This window comes from Belonocnema kinseyi, chromosome 7 (assembly GCF_010883055.1).
Source record: "Belonocnema kinseyi isolate 2016_QV_RU_SX_M_011 chromosome 7, B_treatae_v1, whole genome shotgun sequence".
NCBI lineage: Eukaryota > Metazoa > Arthropoda > Insecta > Hymenoptera > Cynipidae > Belonocnema > Belonocnema kinseyi.
The window spans coordinates 108,615,762-108,638,827 of record NC_046663.1 but is presented as its reverse complement, the minus strand read 5'-3'; the positions used below and the strand labels follow the sequence as shown (position 1 = coordinate 108,638,827).

At 30.1% G+C, this 23,066-nt stretch overlaps 4 protein-coding genes across 8 annotated transcripts in view; 2 read left to right on the top strand and 2 right to left on the bottom strand.

Annotated features, from left to right (window-relative positions):
* Nucleotides 1-105: 105 nt before the first annotated feature.
* On the top strand, nucleotides 106-10,258 carry LOC117176983 (protein unc-45 homolog B). 2 transcript variants are annotated; one of them, XM_033367418.1, is made up of 5 exons: nucleotides 106-312; nucleotides 1,821-2,260; nucleotides 5,469-5,798; nucleotides 5,896-6,336; nucleotides 8,336-10,258. In XM_033367418.1, the coding sequence occupies exons 2-5, from the start codon at nucleotides 1,841-1,843 to the stop codon at nucleotides 9,935-9,937; spliced, it is 2,793 nt and encodes a 930-aa protein (XP_033223309.1). In that variant the 5' UTR covers nucleotides 106-312; nucleotides 1,821-1,840; the 3' UTR covers nucleotides 9,938-10,258. The 2 variants fall into 2 exon arrangements, with proteins under 2 accessions (XP_033223309.1, XP_033223308.1); XM_033367417.1 differs by lacking the exon at nucleotides 106-312 and adding an exon at nucleotides 319-434.
* On the bottom strand, nucleotides 10,254-15,319 carry LOC117176984 (cell division cycle 7-related protein kinase-like). 2 transcript variants are annotated; one of them, XM_033367419.1, is made up of 9 exons: nucleotides 14,979-15,319; nucleotides 14,533-14,761; nucleotides 14,367-14,460; nucleotides 14,139-14,281; nucleotides 13,884-14,001; nucleotides 13,625-13,799; nucleotides 10,844-10,993; nucleotides 10,627-10,739; nucleotides 10,254-10,505 (listed from the first exon to the last, which is right to left on the bottom strand). In XM_033367419.1, exons 1-9 carry the CDS (start codon nucleotides 15,025-15,027, stop codon nucleotides 10,383-10,385), a joined length of 1,194 nt encoding a protein of 397 aa, XP_033223310.1. In that variant the 5' UTR covers nucleotides 15,028-15,319; the 3' UTR covers nucleotides 10,254-10,382. The 2 variants fall into 2 exon arrangements, with proteins under 2 accessions (XP_033223310.1, XP_033223311.1); XM_033367420.1 differs by having other exon boundaries at nucleotides 14,533-14,749; nucleotides 14,979-15,318.
* Nucleotides 15,265-21,420, top strand: LOC117176987 (mitochondrial import inner membrane translocase subunit Tim22). The gene is made up of 5 exons (XM_033367424.1): nucleotides 15,265-15,480; nucleotides 15,968-16,279; nucleotides 19,684-19,868; nucleotides 20,008-20,080; nucleotides 20,510-21,420. Exons 2-5 carry the CDS (start codon nucleotides 16,054-16,056, stop codon nucleotides 20,587-20,589), a joined length of 564 nt encoding a protein of 187 aa, XP_033223315.1. The 5' UTR covers nucleotides 15,265-15,480; nucleotides 15,968-16,053; the 3' UTR covers nucleotides 20,590-21,420.
* The window catches only part of LOC117176985 (septin-1), a 14,884-nt gene continuing 11,717 nt past the window's right edge, over nucleotides 19,900-23,066 (bottom strand). For 2 of the 3 annotated variants that reach the window (XM_033367421.1, XM_033367423.1), the window contains exons 5-6: nucleotides 22,432-22,536; nucleotides 19,900-22,335 (exon numbers count right to left, since the gene is read on the bottom strand). In XM_033367421.1, the coding sequence (XP_033223312.1) occupies nucleotides 22,200-22,335; nucleotides 22,432-22,536 (241 nt within the window). In that variant the 3' untranslated portion in view covers nucleotides 19,900-22,199. The remainder of the gene's footprint in view (nucleotides 22,336-22,431; nucleotides 22,537-23,066) is intronic. The other variant, XM_033367422.1, reaches the window with a different exon arrangement.

Sequence of the window (23,066 nt, the reverse complement as noted above, 5' to 3'; positions counted from 1 at the left end):
TGAAAAAGACACTTCCAATTCCAAGGAACCAATGAAATCCTACTTTTTCAAGAATTTAGCGAACCTATCTTAACCTAACATTATTCTGGAAGCTGATCGGTCAAAAAAGGACATGATTCATGAAGGCGTACGACCTATTTTTAAACAAAAGTTCCTCTCGTGTATTTATGATTGAAATTGGGCCTCGATCCAAATAGGATTAAAATAAACCTGTGTACGTTAAATCTTCTAGTAGAATCGAGATAATTCTATATGCTTTTTAAAAGCATTGCGGTCGCCGGAGAGCTTCAGTAAATTTTTGAAGCCGCAAAGGTAACATACTAAAAAATTTTCTGAAAAAACTATTGTGCGATACTTTTAGAAAAGTTTGTGTACAGGGTAAAAGACTTCTCAGGCGATAGAGAAACCATTTTCATTTTCTTGAGTGCAACGAAGTAAGTTAAATGAGTTTAACCTCATTTTTCGAAAATGATCTTATTTATTTTGTACCTGGTCTCTAGTTTTTAAAGTTTTTTTTCACTCAAAGTAAAAATTATTTAACGCATTTAGAATATTTATACGTTGTCTAGCAGTAGTTCTTTAGTCATTTCAAGTTACTGACGAGCAGCAATATATTATGTATTGAACATAAGTTTTTTCTTGTATTCTTATGATGGCGTCTGTTTTAAATCTACTATTTTCAATATTTTATTTTGAATTTGTTTATTTTGATGGTCCGAAATTCGAAAAAGCCTTCTTCATTTAAAATGATACAATATATTGAAGTTTTGTAATTTGCTACATTTTACATAGTACAATATTTAATACTGAATTTACATAATGTCGATGAGTGACCAGGTTTTTAGTTATTAAATAACTCATTTTGCACTGCGATATTTTAACATATTTCGCTTTGCAAATTTTCCAATTTAAGGTCTTCATTTTTAAGAGTACATTCACAGTTTAAAGAATTTTAAAATGCACTTTTGAAGACTTTAACAAATGAAAATTAAAAGCGTTTCAATTTGAAAATGTTTGACAAAAGAAATTTGAAATTGATCATGAGTATGGATAATAATAATAACAATAACTGATTTTCCAAAAAGATTTTAGATCTTTTCAAAATCAAACAATTTACAGATTTTAATTTTGAAAATTGAACATTTTCAATTCTAAAACCTTAGTAGTTAAACGAATTTAAACTTTTCATTGAAACTTCATCAACTGTTTTCAATTTTTATATCGTTTATATTACATTGTTTCAGTCTACAATATATATTCCATTTTTAACCAATTCACTTTCAAATATTCAAAACTAAAAAATTTGAAACTGAATTGTTTGAAATAGTCTTGAATCATCAACATTCTAGAGCTTACAATTTAATAATAAACTCACAAGTTAAATTCTTTCATTTTAATCATTTTTAATTTTTAATTCGCAGTGTTGAATATTAATGAATAAATTAGAATTACGAGGACTTATTTATAAAAAAAACGTTTGATTTTCAAAATTCTAATATATTTTAGGATTTTTATCGAGTTGGAAGGGAGGAAATGTTGTGTTTCAAGTTGTTCTACATTTGTCTGTTGTTTCGAATATTTGTATTATTGCGTTTTGAAGGAATGAAATTTTGGTTATTAATTCTTTTTCTGAATTGGAAGAGACCAATTAAAAAAAAATACATTTTTCGAATGGAGGGGGCAAATTTGTTATTTCTAACATTCAGGTGAAATGTGGGAACTTTTCATTTTCAATGTTGGAGCCAAGAAATGACAGAACTTTTTCTTGATTAAAATAGGCATCATGTACAATAACCATAATCAAAATAAATATTTTCCAGAAGCTTAATAAATCTTCACAATGACGAAAGAATCACTGTCACCACAAGAGTGGAAGGAAAGGGGTAATTCAGAATTCAACAAGGGCAATTTGGAAGAAGCCCTCAGTTGTTATACAAATGCAATCAATTTGACAAAAGATGAAAATGCTGAAAAGGCCATTTTCTTTAAAAACCGAGCAGCTGTACATCTGAAGCAATTGGAATACGATAAGGCAGTTAAAGATTGTGACGAAGCTTTAAAAATTTGTCCCAGTGATCCAAAAGCCCTTTTCCGAAGATGCCAAGCTCTTGATGCGCTGGAGAGATTTGAAGAGGCTTATCGAGATGCTCGATATGTAATTAATGCAGACCCTAACAACAAAGCTATCAAACCCATTATCGCCAGACTTCATGAAATTGTACAAGAAAGACACAGACAAAATTCTCGAGTCAGTGCCAAAGTAAGTAATTCCATGTATAATTTAATTATTTTAATTGCCAGTTGTGTGCATACGTTTAAGAGCATTCAAAATTTAGAATATTGATTCCTCATATAGGGAGGTTTGCAATTATTGGCCTCACAGATCGGTCTCTACATTCCTTATTATATTTAGTTAAGGTCCCTAAAGTACCCTATTTCCAAGAATTGATCCCTATGGTACCCTATTTGCAGCCCATAATTGTACTTGAAAAAAAATTATAAGATCAAAGCTTCCAAGAGTTAGGAATTATGAAAAAAAGCAAACATCAAGGATTTTATGTAAGAAGTAACTGTAAAAAATAATCAGGACTGCCACACAGTCACTTTTGTTGAATAAATTAATTATTCAATTCAGGTCTATATCTATTTCTGAATTGACTTGAATTCTTTTTAAATATTTCAGGGTATTTAAAAAATTCAGAGATATTTTTAATGCATTTCAATAATTTGAAGGGATTTGTAAGATTTTATGATCTTTTTAAAACTTTAAAGCATTTTCAAGAGCTTTTAATTAGAAATATTTTAGGGGATTTAAAAAGATTCCAAGGAATTATTAATTAATTTCATTATCGTGAAGGGATTTCGAAACGTTTGAAACCTGTCACGATAAAGAATTTTTTAGAATCTCGGAAGACATGGAATGAAATTACAGGACCTGCAAGGTTTTAAATTATTTAAAAATAATTCACGTTATTTCATAAGGCTTCCGAAGATTTCAAGGATTTTAAGGTCACAGGATTTATTTATTAATTTGTCCTAACTTCTTTTAAATTTTTTGAAATTCTGTTGAATTTTATGAATTCACTTGGTTGTTAATTCCCTTAAATTCTCCTAAATTTACTTCAGTGAACGAATTTTTAAATGTTTATATTTAATTTATCCTAAGGGTCAATTGATAAAATTATTAAAGGATTTGAAATATTTTAAAGTACTTTTTCAAATTCATGGGCATTTTCAAGGGCTTTGAAATATTTTAGGGCATTTAAAAAAATACAAGGAATTTTCAAGAGATTTAAACTATTTCCAAGGGTTTTAATCATTTTAAGGGATTTGAGAAATTTGCATGCTGCTGTAAAGAATTTTCTTGAATTTTGGAAGAAATGGAAGGATTTTATAGGACCTATAAGGTTTTAAGACATTTTTAAAGGTTCTAAGGCGTCCTATAAGATATCCGAGGATTTCAATGATTTTATGGGGTTTTAAAATTTCTCAAGGTATTTAGTCAATTTTTTCAGGATTTCTGTAAGTGTTATCAGATAATCACTTTTATCAGATTATCACTTTTGGGTTAGAAACTAGTAGGGTTTCAAAGATTTGAAGAGATTTAAAATTAATTTTGGGAATTCACGCTGAATTCTTATTAATTTACCCTAAATTCCTTTAAATTCTGTAAAATTATTGTGATTTTTTTGTTAATTTGAATTCTTCTCACCTCAATATACTTCACATTCAATTAAGCTTTTTCATATTTTTAAATTGTTTTCAATTCATTTGCTTTTTTTAATTCACCTTGAATTTTTATAAATGACATTGAATGCTTCTACTTTACCGTAAATTCCTTTAAATTCATTCCAATTTTACGGAAATCAATAGTATTTGTTTATTTTAAAAAGTTTTCCGATTCATTTGAATTCTGTTGAATTTAACTTGTCTATTAATTTGACTATGTTATATAACTATGACTTATGAATTAATCCTTTGCGCGAAAAAAGTACCATATGAGCGCGACAAAAAGTAACATTTGGTCCCGATATTTTATCCCATAGGGACTGTAAGGTCTGTAATTAGGTAAATTTCCAAATATACTTTTTTCACATACATTGAAACCTTTCTATTGTGCCAGGTTTGGGGCTGGCGCTGGTGGGGAAGTAACCCGATAGATTGCCACTTCGGTTGAAAACGGTTTTTTTTTGTTCTCGTCTGTGTGGCCACCACACACTCTCCGCAGTTCTTTTAACTCCTATCAGCGGCGCAGTGTCAATTCTTGGAAAGGCTGTGGCGGGGAACGCTATTGAAGGGTTTCACTGTATTTCGATATAATTCGACTCGAGGAATTAAAACATTCAATTTAAAAAAATTCTGTTTAACCGTATGTCGAAAATTAAAAAACCTATGATAATGAAATTTAGAAGAATTGTGGCTACATATGGTGTCCGCGTCTGATACGATTTAGAGCTAGATTGGCCTGTTAAAAGTTTTTTTATTTACCTATCAATTTAAAGAAAGAAAATTTACATTGCTTAAATGTGAAAAAATTTTTTTAATATTCGAAATACAATACTATATCTGCTGTATTTGTTCGCGTGTTTGAGATGCATCGACCGACCTACTGTTGAACCTGTTGCGACCTATTAGTGCGCATTTATGAAGTTTTAAAGAAAATTCTGTTTACATCAGAAACACTTTGTTTATGATAGGAATACTACAGTACTGTATTTGATATATGTATTCGGGTCTTCGAGGCGTGTTGAATGACTTGTTCGCCAACCTTCCATGCTTTCTTATGATTTAACAAAATATCTATTTATGAATTCAAAAGATATATTGTTCATCTTGATTATATGAGAAAACTTGTTTCAATATTAGAAACACAATAGTACTGTGTATGATATATTATTTTGTGTCTTCTATCTAGACGTGTCGATTGTTGTAATAATGAAACATTTTACTCTTCATGACCTACCAAAAACGTTTTTATAATATTCAAACAAAATTATTTACCTTGTTTACATGTGAAATTTTTTTTTTTAATTTTGGGAAAGTAACAGTACTGTATTTCATGAAATTGTTTGTGTTTTCGATTCACTTCGAATGATCTGTTGAGGAACCTTTGATGACCTTTCACGATCTATCAATAGCGAGTTATGAAATTTTAAAAACTGTTTTTCTTTTTATATCCGAGGAAAACTTATTTAATATGTGAAATATAGTACTAATGCAACTTAAAAAGTGGTTCTTTGCAAAAAGATACATAGATTGACATTTTGATGATCTCCCTGATTCTATGGTAATAAGATAGAAACATCAACTCGATGAAATAAGTGGCTTTTTTTGTTAGTGAAAATAATCGTCCCTCTGTGAAGAAGTAAAGTTGTCATAAAGTGAGCACAAATAAATACATCCATATTGAACAAACCCATACCACATCGCAGCGGTATTTATAATGATCTAATAATTATCTGCTTCAGGTGTCTCAAATGTTTGAACTGGCCTTCGACATGCATACAGATAAGGAGAAAAGGGAAACAGCCATGAATAATTTGCTGGTCCTATCTCGGGAAAAAGCTGGTGCTGAAGTAATGTTTTCAGAACATGTAGTCACAAAGATAGCAAAACTCTTGAAAACTGAGAAAAACGAAGAAGTTACTCTCGCTGCGATTCGAATTATAGCAGAGCTTTGCAAAGAAAATGTTACGCGAACAGACGCGATAATACGTGAAGTCGGAATACCTTGGTTCCTGGAAATAATCAACAGTAAAAATGAAGAGCGCGTTAATGCAGCTCAATATTGTATGCAGGTTAGTATGACGAATCGATAAAAATACTAAAGCGAAGCTTTCCCATGGGATTAAAACACCAATGCCGACTGATTAAATTCTTCTTTATTCTTTGCAGACGATACTCAACGCTTACAGTGGATTGAAGAACAAACCGGATTCTCAACCAGACAAAGAACTTTGTGAGAAATACAAGAAGGAAATCGATACTTTGCTTTCTTGTCTAGTCTACAGTACAACCAGTCGCACAATTTATGGCGAAGCTAGAGATGCGATTATAGAATTGCTCATTCGTAATATTCATTACACAGCTCTGAATTGGGCAGAGCGTTTGATTGAGATTCGAGGAATTCAGAGACTCATGGAAGTAGCTAGTGAACTTCCAGAGTACAAATATGAGTCTGCCATGGAAATTACAGATTCTACAAGAACTGTGACGAGCGTCTGCTTTGCTAGGATTTATGAGAATATGTACTATGATGCGGCGAAAGATAGATTCACTAATGCAATTGATGATTTTATTAAAGACAAACTTATCACTCCAGATCTCGAGTCGAAGGTAAATGATAAAATAACTAATTATCTTTATTATCTTAACACTGGAATTGTTACCTGCGCACCATAGTGCGCGGGTAATACAATTTTGCGATTCCAAATTTGAAATTGAACAAATCTAAGGCCTCCTCAATTCATTTTCTTTTTTAAATCTGTATTGCATTGAGTTTTAAATATTTAATTTGGTAAATTAAAAAATTGTAAACATTAATTTATTCATTTTTTTATTGTTTAAGAAGAAAAGATTTTCCTGCTCGAACATTTCCATTGGAATTTCTTACATTTAGATTTTCCCAAATTTAAAACTTTAATTTTGAAAAACATTGATTTGGCACATTTTAATTTTGCTATTTTAAAAGCATTGAATTTTAAATTGTATAATACAAAAATTTAATCATGTGTAGTCTTCAGTGCGGAATACTTCACTTTATTCAACTAATTTCACCGTCATTCGCTGAAATTTCACAATAAACTTGTAGAATTAATACATGAATTATAGTAAAACGTTTAAAAATTACGTATAAAAAATTCTTTGAATATTAAGGCTTTGAATTTAAAATAAAATAATTATACAATCTAGAAGTAGCTATCTAATATTAAGTTTTTAACAATTAAAATTAAAATTTGTGCAATTGTTAAATGTTAAGGCTTTCTGTTTTAAAATATCGTACATTTTTTAAACGTTGAAAAAAAAATTTTAAGTTGATTTCAAGAAATTTCAGTTGTGAATGATGTATTGTTTAATTTTTAGATTTGTAATACTGTCAAATTTTGAAGGTCTTGGTATTAAAATTATTCGAAATTTAAGGACTTTGTAATAAGGATTCAACCTCAAAATTGAATTGCCTCATTCTGTAAAGCGTTTTTTTAAATTCTAACATGAGTATAAAAAAGTATTCACACATAAACTATTGAAATTAGCCAATTTTTACTCCAAATACATATTAATGGAAATGTTTTTTTAAGACTTGAGCCTTATTCTTCATTTAAACTGTCAAGTTTGAAACGACAAATGTCAAACTTTTTTTTTTAATTGTGCGAAACCGATTTAAATCCAGCAGGTTCTACACTTAAGGTAACAGAATTTTCTAGCAACAAAATATGTTGTTTGTAGAGGAAATTAGGTGAAACGTACATTTACGACGAAAAAAAATTCCAACCAAGTTATCAGAATTTTCACTTCGGTTTAAAAAAACTCTACATTTTTTGTAAAATTATATTTTTTGTTTAATTCAAATACTCTAGTTTTCTTTTCAAATTCCGTCGAAAAATGTTAAAAACATTCGTAATTAGCAAAATGTTGACAATTTATTTGGAAGCATAAAAAGTCGATTTTCACAAGAACAAAAAACACACACTCATATTCATTGTCAATTTTTTGTTGAGTATGGCCTTCTAGAAGGAAGGCATGCTGCTAGTCAGATGAATTTTTTCCCTAAAATATAATCTTCGCATTTTTTTCAATAACAACAAAACGTACAATAAAAATTGATATAACAGTTCAGACATCTGAAAAAGTTCCTGGCCTCAAAAATAGTTCGTCACGCATAAAGCTGATAGTATTCTTTTCTTTTGATAAAAGCAGAAACTTAAAAAAAATATATTGAAACCAAATAAAAAATGTGCGTTTTTTTAGAAACTTTTCTTTTGATGTTTTCAAAATCCGAAGAAAAAATATTTAAGAATTTTTCACATTATATATTAAAGTATAGGGTTTTGTCTGTGAATATACGAAAACAAAATTAGATAAAAAACTATATAAGTTTAGATAAAAAATTTAAGTTTAAAAAAAATAGACGTTAAAATTCAAATTCTCGTAAAAGTTTTGTTTCTCATTTCGGCAGAATACGTGTCGTGGACTTAAAGTGTAGAACCTACTTGCTTTGAAATGCATTCGCTACATAGTAAAATAAAAGCATTTAAAACCCAATAGACACGCATGAACTTCAAGATGAGCGAACCGACCAATTGCAGCCTTATAATAAAATTTGATTCATCAACAGGTACGAGTCGTCGTCGCTATAACAACCCTCCTCCTTGGACCCTTAGACGTGGGTAACAGCATCATCGCAAAGGAAGGAGTGATGGAGATGATTTTGGTGATGGCCGGTACCGATGACATTCTTCAGCAAAAGGTAGCCTGCGAGTGTATAATCGCAGCCGCCTCAAAGAAAGACAAAGCCACTTCGATCATCAACCAAGGCGTGAATATTCTTAAAAAACTCTACCAATCCAAGGACGACTCAATCCGTGTTCGAGCCCTCGTAGGTCTCTGCAAAATCGGAAGCTCTGGTGGAAACGACGCCACCTTTCGACCCTTCGCCGATGGAGCAACAAAAAAACTCGCCGAAGCTTGCAGACGCTTCCTCATCAACCCGAAGAAGCAAAAGGACATGCGGAAATGGGCCGTCGAGGGTCTTTCCTATCTCACCTTCGACGCGGAGGTCAAAGAGAAATTAATTGATGACAAGGATGCTATCCAAGCTATGATAGAACTAGCCAAAACTGGAGACAAGTCAGTCGTCTACGGAGTCGTCACAACCCTCGTCAATCTCTGCAACGCCTATGACAAACAAGAAATAATTCCCGAGATGGTAGAACTTGCGAAATTCGCAAAGCAACACATTCCCGAGGAACATGAACTCGATGACGACGACTTTGTTAACAAAAGACTGTGCGTCTTGGGAAAAGCTGGAGTCACTAGTGCCCTGGTTGCTCTCTCAAAGACTGATAGTCAGAATAGCAAAGAATTGATAGCGAGAGTTTTCAATGCAATTTGTAGTCAGCAGGACGTTCGAGGAATCGTTGTTCAACAAGGTGGAGCGAAAGTACTTCTTCCGTTGGCTCTGGAAGGAACACCTAAAGGCAAAAAGCAAGCTTCCCAGGCTTTGGCTCGGCTGGGAATCACGATTAATCCCGAAGTTGCTTTTCCGGGTCAGAGAATCTACGAAGTTATCAGGCCTCTTATCAATCTTTTGGATCCGGAATGCTCGGCTCTCGAGAATTTCGAGGCCTTGATGGCACTTTGTAACGTCGCCGGGATTAATGATGCTGTGAGGAAAAGGATTTTAGACGAGGGAGGACTCCAGAAAATTGAAAATTACATGTATGAGGAACATGAAATGTTGAGAAGGGCTGCGACTCAGTGCATTACTAATTTGGTGATGTGTGAGGAGACTATTCAATTCTTTGAGAAGGAAAATGATAGGGTGAAGTATCTAGTGATTCTTTGCGAGGAGGAGGATGTAGATACGAGCATGGCCGCTGCTGGAGCTTTGGCGATGGTGACTTCATTTAGCAAGATAGCCTGTTTAAAAATATTTGATGTTAAAAGATGGCCTGAGGTTCTTCGGTTTTTGCTCGCGAATCCAAATCCGGATATTCAACATAGAGGAGTTGTGGTTGTGCTCAATATGATGAAAAGCACGAAAGAAGTCGCTTGTAGGCTTGTGGAAACTGATATTATGGAAATTCTTATGGCATTGACGAAAAGCAATACGGTGGAGAAGCAGGAGGTGAAGAAATTGGCATCTGAGGCTCTGGAAGCTGCGAGCAAGTGGAAAGTCATTGAAAAGTGTGATGATTCCGCAAATGCGGCCGAGTAGTTTTTATGGGTTGATTATTTGGAGAATTTCTCTGAATGAGGTTCGTGTGATCGAAGACCTGTGCCTTCCCAATCAAATATTGAAGTATATTTTTGGTAGGAAATACTGCATTTAGATTTAAACATTTTTATGTTAATATTTATGACTTGGAGATACTCTAATGTGAGTTTTTTGTACTTAATGTTTATATAATCTGTTAGTGCATATACAGAGACTGTTTAGTTTTCACATCGTTTTTCCTGTAACCATCATATACTCATGTTGTAAATGCTCTGCGACTCATGTTTTTCCATATTGGAAATAAAATTCTTTTTAATTGAATTTTTTTTATTTATTTAAGAAAGCACAGCCAATCTGGCACTAGTGCCAAATTTTATTCTCTAGTTCATAATATTCTCTCTCAATATATATTAAGATTCGCGTTCTCCAGTCTTTAAAGTTTTAATTACAACTTTAAAAACGGATGATTGAGTGCTTGGGCGGCTGTTATTCGTAGCCTGTGATCCACTTCCATCAGTTTTGATAATAAATCAAACGCCTCTGCAGGAAACTTTCTGTCCAAACTCTCCTTTAAAAAAAATTCGTAAATAAAATTTGAAAATAGTCAAATAAAATAAGTAAAAGATATTAAAAGTAGTTTAAAATTAAATACTAAAGTAAAATCAAATAATAAGAAACACATAAGATACCTCTTCAGATGTTAAATTGAGGTCTTGCAAATTTTTTCCCCTTCTTCTTAACTTTTTACAGAGATTGATTATGTCAACTGGAGGAATGTCTTCAGCAATTGTAATTTTTTTACCTGATGTAAATAATGGAATTGAAAAATAAATAAGATAATAAGAAATCCAAGGAAAATCATAACGTGAACTGATGTTTAAAATAAATTATAATGAAAATAAATACCGAGTTTACGAGCACATTGGTGCATTTTATCAGATCCGAATAAAGTAACAATTTCTGCTAAAGCGGTACAATCATCTGGAGAACGAAAAAAAGGTTGCGAGCCACTGAGAATTGAGAGCATAATTACTCCACTTGCCCAAATATCAATTGCTGAAATTTAAACAAATTTTAATGCAAGTCTTTTAAAAAATCGAAGCTTAAATTTACTAACTTACATAATTATGGTTTATTCACTATATTAGGGGAGCGGAGGGTAATGTGGCTCACCCTCATTAACAGAAATTGATTTTTTTATAGCGAGAGGTATTTACTGTACTGTATTTTTTATATGTACTGTTTTGTATAGTGAAAAAATTTGCTCAATAAAGCTAATCACTCAATTCTTATTATGAAAACTTATTTTTGGGTGTTATGTGTGTATTTTTAAAGTGACCAAAAAGTATTAAAAAAGTACAGTAGCATTTTTCCGGACTAAAAAACATAATATATAACATTCAAGTTGCACACAATTTATAAGCAATTATTTAAATTCATCATTTACCCAAAATTAATATTAGCCAACCAGGAAGGATAACTTGGTGCAGGCACACCTTTTGTGAAACTTGATAATTAACTACTTTAATATACTTAAATTCAATAATAATCATACGCATTGGATAGATAAGATATTGATTTACGTGCTCTATATTATTTTACTACAGTAATCAACATATTTAACTTTTAACGGAGCTTTTTATAACATGTGCGCCAAATTAACCGCCGCTCCCCTACGGTCACTTTTGACAGAAATAATTTTTTTCACAAAAGTATTTTGAAAGTGAGCATAAAAATATTTCTTCCATTTTTTTGTTTTAAACAATTTTTCGAGAAACTCAACAGTAATTTTTCAGTTTTTGTGCTAATAATCCGATTGATATAAAAATGAGTATTCTAAATTTTTTGGATCGCTGAATCCAAATTCAATAATAGAATTTCCAAATTCAAGTCGGCTAATCCAATATCGTGAGTTGACATTTTGAAAACGGTGTCAATTCTATGAAAATATGTATACTAAGGTTTTTGGGGTCGTTCAATTGAAATATAGTAATATAATTTCTAAATTTAAAATGCTTGATTCAATATGTGAATTAAGATTCTAAATATATTTATTTTTAAGATTTAAAACTGAAATGTATTCAATTTCAAAGTTTATATAAATAAAGATTCTGAAATATTTTCAAGATTTTTCAATTTAAATTTTAGTGAATCTTCAATTTTGAAGTAACTGCAAATTTAAGCCACGAAAATTACAAAATTTTAAATTGTCGAACTTAAAACTTGAATAAATTGCTAATTTAAATTAAAAAAAAATAGTTTCATTTTAAGGAGGCAAAATTCAAAATTCTACAATTTCGAAGAGTTACATTTGAAGATTTAATAATTCGGAATGTTTATAGTTTAAAAATATGTCATTTTGAAAGTTTTTTTTGTAATATGTGGTTCAATTTTGAAGGCTTACAATTGTTTAATTCTTCAATTTTGAATATTTGAAATATGAGACACTTCAATATTTAATTTTTATAACAGAAAAAGATGCAATTTTGTATGCTTTTTGAAACGGTTCACTTATAAGGATTAAAAATTGAAAATGTTAAATTGGAAATATTTAAAATTGAAATTTACTTAATCTTCAAGATGTCTAAATACATTTTTTAGAATTTTGTCAAGAATCAAGAGTTTTAAATTCTAAACCATCCAAAATAAAAAAATGTCACTTGTGAATCATCAAAATAACAGAATTTTGAATTTTAAACTTAAAAAATTGCATAATGTTTTATTGTAAATTTTTTAAATTAAAAACTCTTAAAGTTTTCAACTTTTGTAATATAAAATAATTCAAATTTATATATATTTTGTAGAGTTATTATTAAAAAGTCTTGAATATAAAATATTTTCAATTGAAGACTCTTCAATATTTAATTTATATAATAGAAAATGATGCAATTTTGAATGCTTTTTGTGGAACAGTTCTATTACGAAGATTTAAAATTGGAATTAATTTTATCATATAAAGATGCTTAAATGAAAATTCTTACATTTTGTCAAGTGTTCTTAATTCTAAAGTTGCCAAATTAAAGAAATTTTAAAGGTGAATCAAAATAACAGAATTTTGAATTGTACAACGTAAAACTATGATCATTTTTAATTGTAAGTAAAAAAATAAAAAAATCTTTTTTAGTCTTATTTTTTTTGAAATTGGCAATAATTCAAAGTTCTATAATTTTGAAGAGTTGCAATTGAAAAATTTTGAATTTCGAAAATGTGTGCAGAATTGCGAATTGTTTTAATGTCAATATTTACATTTGAATGGTTTGTAATTTTGAACTTTTTTGAAAAATTACAGTTTTTAAGAGTTACAATTGAAAATTCTTAAATTTGGAATATTTTTAATTAAAGACTTCAATATTTAATGCGTATAATAAAAGTGACGTTCACTATCAGACGGTCGAAAATGATAAGCAACACATTTTATGTTAGTTTAAAGGTAAATTCTATAATATTTTCCGTTAATTAATAATATAGATGAAATATTTATACTTAGTTGTCAAAGAATTATATTGGTATTGGTTAAAAGAACCAAAAAAATCACCAATAACTCATCAACTTATTATCAAATGTTAAAGAAAAAATGGGGGGGGGGATTCTAAACTTCAAAATTCTCATGTGTTTAAGTGATATAAGAGTAATATTAAGTGAGTAATATTGTGTGATATAAGAAAAATCCTTTTTTTTTAAATTTACCTGGTGTTTGGGCAGGATATTTTAACAAAACTTCTGGGGCCCTAAACCCCGGAGTTCCGGCACGAGGTGCTGTTTGTACTGGTCTCACTAAACAAAGCGAGCAAACCCTAGATTTACCGAAACAGTAACATTTTTCTTCTGATTTCTTGAGAGTATTCAAAGAAACTCTGCTATTCTGAAAATTAAGAATAGTTATTGTCTAGATTTATTTATAGAAATGTTTAAAATTAAATTTCAGCATAAAACAATAAACTGTTACCTCCATTTCTCTTTTTCTTTTGACAGGGTCAGGAATTGGAATTGGTGGCTTTACAATACCAGTTTTATTAGCATCCTTCTTGTATCTTTCGGCTAATCCAAAATCGACTAAGAGATACCTGAGATTATAAATTAGATTTATGTTGGCACGGATATTTATTTAGATGCATTATAATCATTTTGATAATATGAAGAGTAAAATAAGTAATAGATAAAATTGAATACTCATTTAAATCTTAGATAAATTCTTTTTTACCTTTTATTACTCCGATCATACAAGAAGTTACTCGGTTTAATATCTCTGTGAATAATACTGAACTGATGAACTCTTCGTAAAGCTGTTAATAATGCCCTCATGTAATCTTTTATTTCTGACACAGTCATATTTTGTACATATTCCTAAATTAAAAATATTAAAAAATTATATTTAAATGTTGGAAAATATGTTAAGAACGTTTTTCTTTTCTGTAAAAAAATTACTTACAGGAAATTTATCATGTCTCATAAACGGCATGACAAAAACAACAGATCCTGAATTTCTCAGGCACAATTCTAAACCAGCTACATGGTCTTTACCACTGAAAATCAAACACATTTTTTTAGCGTCCTTATAAGTTTTTTATTACTTAATAATATAGATAGATCTTTACCCAATCTGTTTTAAGCAGTTTAATTCTCGCTGAATCCTCGTAGGATGACAAGTCGGTATTAAATGTTTTATAGCAAATTTTTTCGAACCGTTGGAAAGTTTTAGAGTTGCCAAAAATACGGAACTGAAACTACCTTCTCCGACTTTGTAATGTAAGTGGAACAGATCTTTCAAAGCTGGTACGGTTGCCAATAGTGAGGCAATTTCTTCTTTTTCATCTACAAATTTTACTTTTATATCACTCTTTTATTATAAATGTAAATATTTACCTATTAGTGTTGGATAATAAATGTACAATTTACTTCTGAAGATTGCGAACATATTAGCACAATAAATCTTAAAGTTAAATGAAAAGAAGTTGTGTTGTAAACACGTGCAATGTTGTGGTTTACATTTTTGCTTTTCTAATCTGATATATAATGTATTAAAGAGATATAATTATCTTACCACCATAATTTTCTTCTTCCGATCCCTGTGAATTATCACTTAAATCCATTTTTATAATTTTTATCACGTAAAATATTGTAAAATTTCACTTCACAGACTTTACAGACTCGAGACTTTTGAAGTGTCGAAAAAACTAACCTCAAATTTGAAAAAGGCGGCAAATCACTCATATTTTGCCGGCAATGTTTTCGGAACTTTTTAGTTGAAAAAACAATGATAGATGCTTCAGTTTATATTGATGCGTACGTATATAGAATGTATTTATGGGAAATTTCTACTTTTTGCTGCACTAGGTCAACAAATTTATGAAAAATTTTGACAGTTAACGCGTGCTGTCAATTAGCAGACGATAAACAGACCATTCAGTCTCGGCGGTCTCAGCTGAAATTTGATCTGAAAACGTGTTATGGACTATGGAGCCATTCGAGTAATTTTAGGATTTTGAAGTTTGAAATGTATTTATTTTACTTTGGCGGATTTTAATATTAATTTATTGACTCGGGTGAGTTTTTATTTGACTTCATATTAAAGAATACACCATTTTTTGTAGTATTTAAGGTACTGAAAGAAACGCATTGCAATAAAAATGAACACTCTTTGGTTATGTTATGTTCTGTGCAATAAAAAAGAAAATAAGTTTTTTGTGTTAAGATGATTAAATTAAATTAAATTGTCTACAGTTTTGATAATAGTATTTCAAGTTGAATACGTGGGCCTTAAAATATTTTAAAATTATTTTAGGTTGTGTCGGAAATTCGAATTTTGTCTTCATTGAGGTTAGATTTTCATATTCGATTCGTCGAATTTGTAAATGGTTTTATTTTAAATTTTGATGAAATTAAACAAACAAATTATTGTTATTATTAGCATCAATACTAACTGCTTATTGTGTCTTTAAAAGATAAAGAAACATTAAATTTCTGTTAATATGTGATGTGTTTGCATTTCTCAGCAGTTTTAAATTAACTCGTATTTTTTTCATATTTCAGAATAGTTATGCTCATTAGAAGAGCCACAACGAATTTTGCAAAACTAATTCATAGATAGGTAAATATAAGGATCTTAGATTTGAAAAATGTTTTTCCCGCAACCTCCTCTCAAGGCGCCTGCAAGCGAAAAGCCCGAGGTTTCGGAATGGGATAAAATTATGATGAATCTTATTGGAAATCAGCAACGATTTCGCGAAAATATTGTAATTCCCAGAATCCTTGGACAAGTTCACATTAAATCAGTTGATGAAAAAAGAGTGGAAATGGTGATGGAAAGCTGCGCTTTCAAGAGTTTTATGAGCTGTGTCATAGGTAATTCACCTGCAATTTTTGCTGTTCTATAGTACGAATTTCGTTTTAAAATGAGAGAATTTGGATTTTTTAATTTGAAATATATCCCAATCAAAATATTTCATATTGAAAGTTTTAATGCCAAAATATTTGTATGTTTATACGATTTAAAAAAGGTTTGAATCGAAATTGGCCTATTTTTGAATGATTTCAACTTTATATTAGAAGTTTGAAATATTTTCTATTGTGAATTTTTTTTTCTTCAAATTTGCGCAATTTTGACGGTCATACGCTCTTAGATATCTTTCATTCCTGACGAAATGTGCACCAATTTTGCAAGCTCAACAGTTAATCATTTTTGAAGATTTAAAATTTACTTTTGTCTAATTCTTCAATCTAGTATGATTAAAATTGGAAACTTTTTCAGTTTGATCTCCTCAACTTTGAAATTAGTATTTTTGAAGCATATTGTTGAATTTTAAGACGATTTTAGTTTATAATCATTAATATTTAAAGGCTTACAATATTTTGTATTTTGAAAATTTATATTTTTAAATTCATTCAATTTCAATTTTATTAAAAATAGGGTCGATAGGGGTAAGTATGATACAAAATTACAGCTAGACTTTGATTAGTGTTATTTCAAATATTTAAGAAGATTCTTGTCAAAAACTTTGCCACAATTATCTTTGGACTTTCTACTTTTAATCTTTCACTTCTTTAATGGGCATAAATAATTTTTATTTTTTTTGGTAGTGTGTCGATGGTTTCGAATTTTCCGTCATTATTTGTAAGTGTGATACCTGTAAAAAATACTGAAATGTCAATTTTACATAATTGTACTAATTAACTATAAATTAAAAATCCCCTTATTCTTACAATGTATGTATGCTTTCAATTTTTTGTCATTTAAAAGAATATTAATGTGATTAAAATTTAAAAATTCGAAGTTGGAATGAAGGTTCAGTGATACTAAAAAAACTGACCTATGTTGAAATGTATACATTTATATGATTTCTTTTTCAATTATTATTATTTACTTATATTTTTATTCCAAAAATGAGGCTTATTAACCCTCCCAACTAACCGCGAACTGTTGACAGAGTTTCGTATTTAATCATGAAAAAAACAAATATCACACCCCTTAGTCTGATTTTTAAAAATTGGCGTCACGATTACTATGACTTTAAATAATTGATTAAAACATTAACAGGCCTCACAGTTCCTATGAGAAAAAATACAGGGACCAAAGGGTATTTTTTGTCATGCTTATAGGTTACATTTTTCGCGCTCAAAGGTTAACAAATTCAGAAGATTTTAGAACAATTCAAGTTACATTCAAAAGAATTTAAAAAGATTTGGAAAGTTTTAAAAAATTCAACAACAAAAAATGGATTGATTTCCATAAAATTGGATTGAATTTAGAAGAATTTAAGATAAAAGAGAAGAATTCTATGAAATTCCTAAAGTAGACTTCAGAATGAATTAAATAAAAACTTTAGAAAATTAAAAAACTCATGGAATTAAGTAGAATTGAGTAAATTTTGAAGGATTTAAGTAATTTACAAAATTTCAGAGAATTCAAAAGAATTTAAAAGAATTCAAGGTGAATTAAAAAAAAATCAAATCTCTTCAAATCTTTGAAACCCTACTAATTCCTAACACAAAAAGTGACTAATGCCTATACGAAACAATTCAAGTTAAATTCAAAAGAATTGAAATGAATATGAACAATTTTCAGGATCGAAAAAAATTTGATTGCAAAAAATGTTGAGTGAATTTAGAGAAATTTAAATTATATGAAAATAATTACATTAAATTCATTAAAAAACAAGATTAATTTAAAAAGCAATTATTTCAATTGCAAACAATTAAAAAATATGGAAAAATTAATTGAATTGAGTAGAATTGATTGAATTTCGAAGAATTCAAAAGGATTTAGGATAAATTAATAAGAATTTAGGGCGAATTCCAAATGAATTGTAACACATATTTAAAAATCTCTTCATATCTTTGAAACCCTACGAAATTCCTCATGTCTCGTGAAAAATTCTGTGAAATCCATTAAAATATCAAAATCCCTTTAAATTATTAAAACCCTTGAAAATCCCTCGAAATTGCTTGAAAATGCTTTATAATGTTTTAAAATGACCTAAATCATTTAAAATCCTTTAAACTCCTTTAGATTTTTTCAAAGCAATTGAAAATGCCAGGAAAGTTGAAAAACATACGTTAACATATTTCAAAGCCTTTGATAATTTTATCAATTGATCCTCAGTATCAATTAAATTAAAACTCATATAAAAATCCATTGAAATAGGAAGCATAGAGTAAATTTAGAAAAATTCAGGCGAAGTCACAAAATTTAAGATAATTAATAACATGCAAATCTTTAAACCCCTTCAACATGAATCATTTCTCATGAAGAAATTCTTTAGAATCGCCTAAAATCATTGAAAGCCTCGGAAATCTGGTCAAATATCGTGAAATTTTTTGTAAACTCGTACACCCTGTAAAATCGTTCCATGTTTTCAGAAATTTGAGAAAATTCTTTATCTTAAAATATTTCAAAAGCTTTAAAATCATTTTAAATTAATGAAATTAATTTTTAAAATCCTTGGAATTTTTGTAAATTTTCTAAAATACTTCAAATTAAAAGCTTCTTAAAATTCACTTTGAAGTTTTAAAAATAACCTAAAATCTTAAAAATGTCTTCAAGTTATTGAAATTTCTTAAAAATTCCTCGGGATCTTTATAAATACCCTGCAACATTTCAAAGAATTCAAGATAATTCAAAAATAGATATAGACCCGAAATGAATAGTTATTAACCAACGAATTAATTTATTGAATGAAAAGTGACTAATGTGATCTTTTCATTTGAAAAAGTGACTAATAGTGATTGTGTGGCCCTTATTCTGACTTTTGCTATTTTTTCAAAGTGCCTGAATCAAATTGGGTACCCATAGGGACTAAATCTTGAAAATAGGGTATTATAGGGACCTTAACTGAATATAGGGTACAATAGGATATAGGGACCGGATTGTGAGGCCTGCAATAACTATAATGACAGCCACCTTTTTCCTACAAATAGTAAGATACATAGTCATCATGTTGTAACAAAAAAATTTAATAACTAATTGGTTTTTCATTCCGAATTTTTTCGTGATACAGTTTTATCAGTACATTTCGATATTATAAAATTTTTCGAGGTTTTCAGTTTAAAATCATTACTCTTTCAAGGTTTCTTGTTCAAAAATATTTATGTTTGAAAACTTCCAATTTGAAATTGTTTTATTTCATCTTAAAATTCGAAATTGCTTCACTTCAAAGTGAAATAAATAGATGCTTCCAATTAAAAATTGTGCAATAATGTTTATATACTTGAAATGGATAATATATTGATATTATTTTATGGGAACTTAGGGTTTGGGTTAGGAGCTGCAATAGGTTTATTCTCATCGAGCGTGAATCCAAACGTAGCAGCAGTTGAAAAACAACAGACCGTACGTGAAATTTTTCGCGAAATGAAAACAACGACTGTCGGCTATGCGAAAAATTTCGCTGTTGTGGGTGGCGTCTTTTCAGCTGTTGAGTGCGCTATTGAATCGGCAAGTATATTTTTAAAATAATTATTTATTCGTCATAAGTCATAATATGGATTTTACATTGCACATAAATTGATGCGTAGATGCGGATTTCTCAGTTAAAAAATAATTCTTAATAGTAATATTTATTACGAAATTTCAGTATCGAGGCAAGTCAGATTGGAGAAATGGCACTTACGCCGGTGGAGTAACCGGAGGCCTAATAGGATTAAGAGGTACCTGGGATATTATGATTAATATTTTTTAAGTGCCGTATTAATTCCTTCTCGTGTAAAAATTTCGCAACATTTAAAAAAAAATGTAAGATCATTCATCTTATCACCTCTAAATCTCTTGAATTTATTGATGTTTTTGAACTAAGAAATGCCTAATTTCAAATACAAAATACTTAATGCAGAATCCTTATAATTTAAGTGTAGGATTTTATTTTTTTTATTCTTCTAAAGTACAAAATTTTAATAAAATTTCTTACAATTTTACTTATGATTAACTTATTCTGTTTTCTTGTACAAAAGCTTTAGTATACAGATACCGTACAATTCCTTTATTCAATAAAAGGAAATATTAGGAGCGGCACTTAAAAAAATGATTTTTGGATATGTTAGACCGATTGTCTCGGGCGCTAATTTTTCAATCATTTTCAGCGGGTGTGAAAGCTGGTTTGGTCGGAGCTGCGGGTTTCGCCGCATTTTCTACTGCGATAGACTACTATATGCACTCTTAATGAACTGAATATATACTGTAAAAAGTTTACATAATATTACATTTCGTTGCTGCAATTTTTTCCTCTATGGGTTACATGGTATTTTTAAAATACCATATAATTTTCACAGTATAGGCACACAGAAAAGGTTTTAATTCTTGAAGCATTCGGTTTCATCAGTCGTACCCGTTAAAAGTTACCTCAAATAAGTACATTTCTAAGAAAGAAAAATCAAATCTTGCTCGATAACTTCTATAGTCTTTGGATTTATCGACCTTCCCTATCACATAATACAGAAATAAAAAGAACGCAGCTGGACTTGGCTTCGCAGTTGAATCGACTAACAGAGGAAGACCAGGTAATGTGTTTTTAATGGGATTCTACATTTTTGCGAAGAAAGTTCATGACTCCATATTAAAATGGTTGAATTTTCATAACCCAATATTTAGCCATTTTCGAGATACATAGCTGAATTTTTTATTATTAAATTGCATTAAATTACGTAAATATAAAGACTTGTTTTCAATAGAAAAGTCGCCTTTTCAAAGAATGGAAAAGCGAGTTTAACGTTGAAAACAAGTGTCAACAATTTTTATATTTACATAACTTTACAAGAGAATTAAAGAAACATATTGGGTCTCGGGAATTTCACAACTTTAGTTTGGGGGTTTCTTGACTAAAATTATGAATCTAAACAAAAAACACACTAACTGATCTTCCCCTGTAAATTATACGTAAGAAAAACTGAGATGTATGCATAAAAACTGTTTTAATCTCATAGCAAAACGTTATTAAATTATGGTTATTTTGTGAAAAAATATAAAGTGCGTACAATAAAATAGACAGACTTTCAAAAATATAAGACATATACTCTCGTGTATTATTATTAAAAAGTAGTTTGTAAAATAGTCTTTATTCTTAAGATTAATTACGAAACTTATAAAATTACTTTATTCGTTTGGAAGTAATTGGAAGAATTGGGGCATTTGGAATTTTTCTTGTTACTTCAGACCTGCGAAATCTAATTCTCCTCTAGATATTGAATTGAAAATGGATTTCTTTTTATATACAAATCTTACGTGTTCTATCAACAGAAATTATGCTTACTCGATAGATTTCACAGGTGTGACTGTTCACAGTATTTAAAAACGTATTCAATTCTCTCCCGCTTCCGACTTAAAATTGCTTTTGAATTGATAGAGAATATTGCGGGCACGATACAAGTTGGCTCTCCTTTAAAAATAAAAAAATACTCCAGCAATTGGTGAAATCCTGCGACCTATAGATGCGAGACTGAAACGACACTATTCAGGAAAAGAGTATAAATTGCAAGGCACTTTTCTCATTTTTATGTGAGTTTTCGATCGGTACTCAGAGAACGTTTCAATCATCGCTTGTCATGTTTGTTGCTGAGGTTACGAGTTCCAGTTTAACAAGTACTGAGGTACAAAAATATCACCGACTTCTCTAATTGTGAGTCAATCTAGGTTTCCACGATCAAGAACTCTTGATTTTGGAAAAGACACCTGAGACAATGCAGCTGAAATGATAAAGTTCTCCTCAAAGTCGATGCACGCGGAGGTCGGTTATTGGCACCTGGCAAGGTGAAGACATTTAAAAAAAAATCGCAATTAAGGTTGTTGCTGTTGCATCTGGGCTTGCATGGCCGCAAGCATTTCCTGCATTCTTCGTAATTCTGCTTCCTTCTCTTGCAAGATTCGATCTTTCTCTGAGCCAGCACCTGACTTCTCATTCTCGACGATACTACTGAAATGTTGAATAGTTTGGTTAATCGGGAAAAATGGGTGATCGACTGATATGAATATTAATCAAAGAAAAAAACGCGTCTAAAAAGAAACATACGTCTGTCTGCGCGGAGGGACAGGTGCGCCTTTCGCCAATCTTTCACTCCGATAATTCTCGTAGTGGACTTCCTGAGTCACCTCTTGCAAATCTTGCATGTGTGTACTAAAAAAGATTGTTTTCTATTAATAAACTTGGGAAATAGTAGTTCATCTTACAATTTTTAGCAAAGAAATAGATATATTTAGTTTTTCTTGATTACAGGGCTCGGCCTCGCTTCAGAAATAAAAAATAGTGTCAATAGTAGCATAAATTTAAAAAAATAGTATCATGGGTTTTTCAAAATATTAAACTTATAATTCAAATCATGCGCATCTAGGGTCGATTAGAATGCTTCATTAAAAATCGCATTAATTGACAGGAGTTACATACAATTTCGAAAAACTCATCTTTTTAGGATAAAAGATCAAATGCGATACGTATAGAAAAATACATACAATGATAAACAATATATATATATTCGGTTCGGTTTTGATTCCTCTAGAATCAAACCGAAGGGCCTATGACAAAGCCATCGAACGCGTCCTCGGGTAGCGGATAGAGGGTCCGTGTACCAAGGGTTTCTGCTGAATATGGTTACAAAAATAAATAGGCAGTCGCGGACAATTGTCCAGGGGTGGTCCCGAAGGAATTAA

What these genes read in the sequence shown, in the direction of transcription:
- LOC117176984 (XM_033367419.1), bottom strand. Translation starts at nt 15,027, where the DNA reads ATGGATTTAAGTGATAATTCACAGGGATCGGAAGAAGAAAATTATGGT. An exon ending in GGAAGAAGAAAATTATGGTG is followed by an intron (nt 14,762 to 14,978) that starts GTAAGATAATTA and finishes GTGATATAAAAG; the next exon opens with TAAAATTTGTAGATGAAAAA. An exon ending in ATATCCTGCCCAAACACCAG is followed by an intron (nt 10,994 to 13,624) that starts GTAAATTTAAAA and finishes TTTAAATTTCAG; the next exon opens with CAATTGATATTTGGGCAAGT.
- LOC117176987 (XM_033367424.1), top strand. Translation starts at nt 16,054, where the DNA reads ATGTTTTTCCCGCAACCTCCTCTCAAGGCGCCTGCAAGCGAAAAGCCC. An exon ending in TTGAGTGCGCTATTGAATCG is followed by an intron (nt 19,869 to 20,007) that starts GCAAGTATATTT and finishes ACGAAATTTCAG; the next exon opens with TATCGAGGCAAGTCAGATTG. An exon ending in AGGCCTAATAGGATTAAGAG is followed by an intron (nt 20,081 to 20,509) that starts GTACCTGGGATA and finishes AATCATTTTCAG; the next exon opens with CGGGTGTGAAAGCTGGTTTG.
- LOC117176983 (XM_033367418.1), top strand. Translation starts at nt 1,841, where the DNA reads ATGACGAAAGAATCACTGTCACCACAAGAGTGGAAGGAAAGGGGTAAT. An exon ending in ATTCTCGAGTCAGTGCCAAA is followed by an intron (nt 2,261 to 5,468) that starts GTAAGTAATTCC and finishes TATCTGCTTCAG; the next exon opens with GTGTCTCAAATGTTTGAACT. An exon ending in CAGCTCAATATTGTATGCAG is followed by an intron (nt 5,799 to 5,895) that starts GTTAGTATGACG and finishes TATTCTTTGCAG; the next exon opens with ACGATACTCAACGCTTACAG.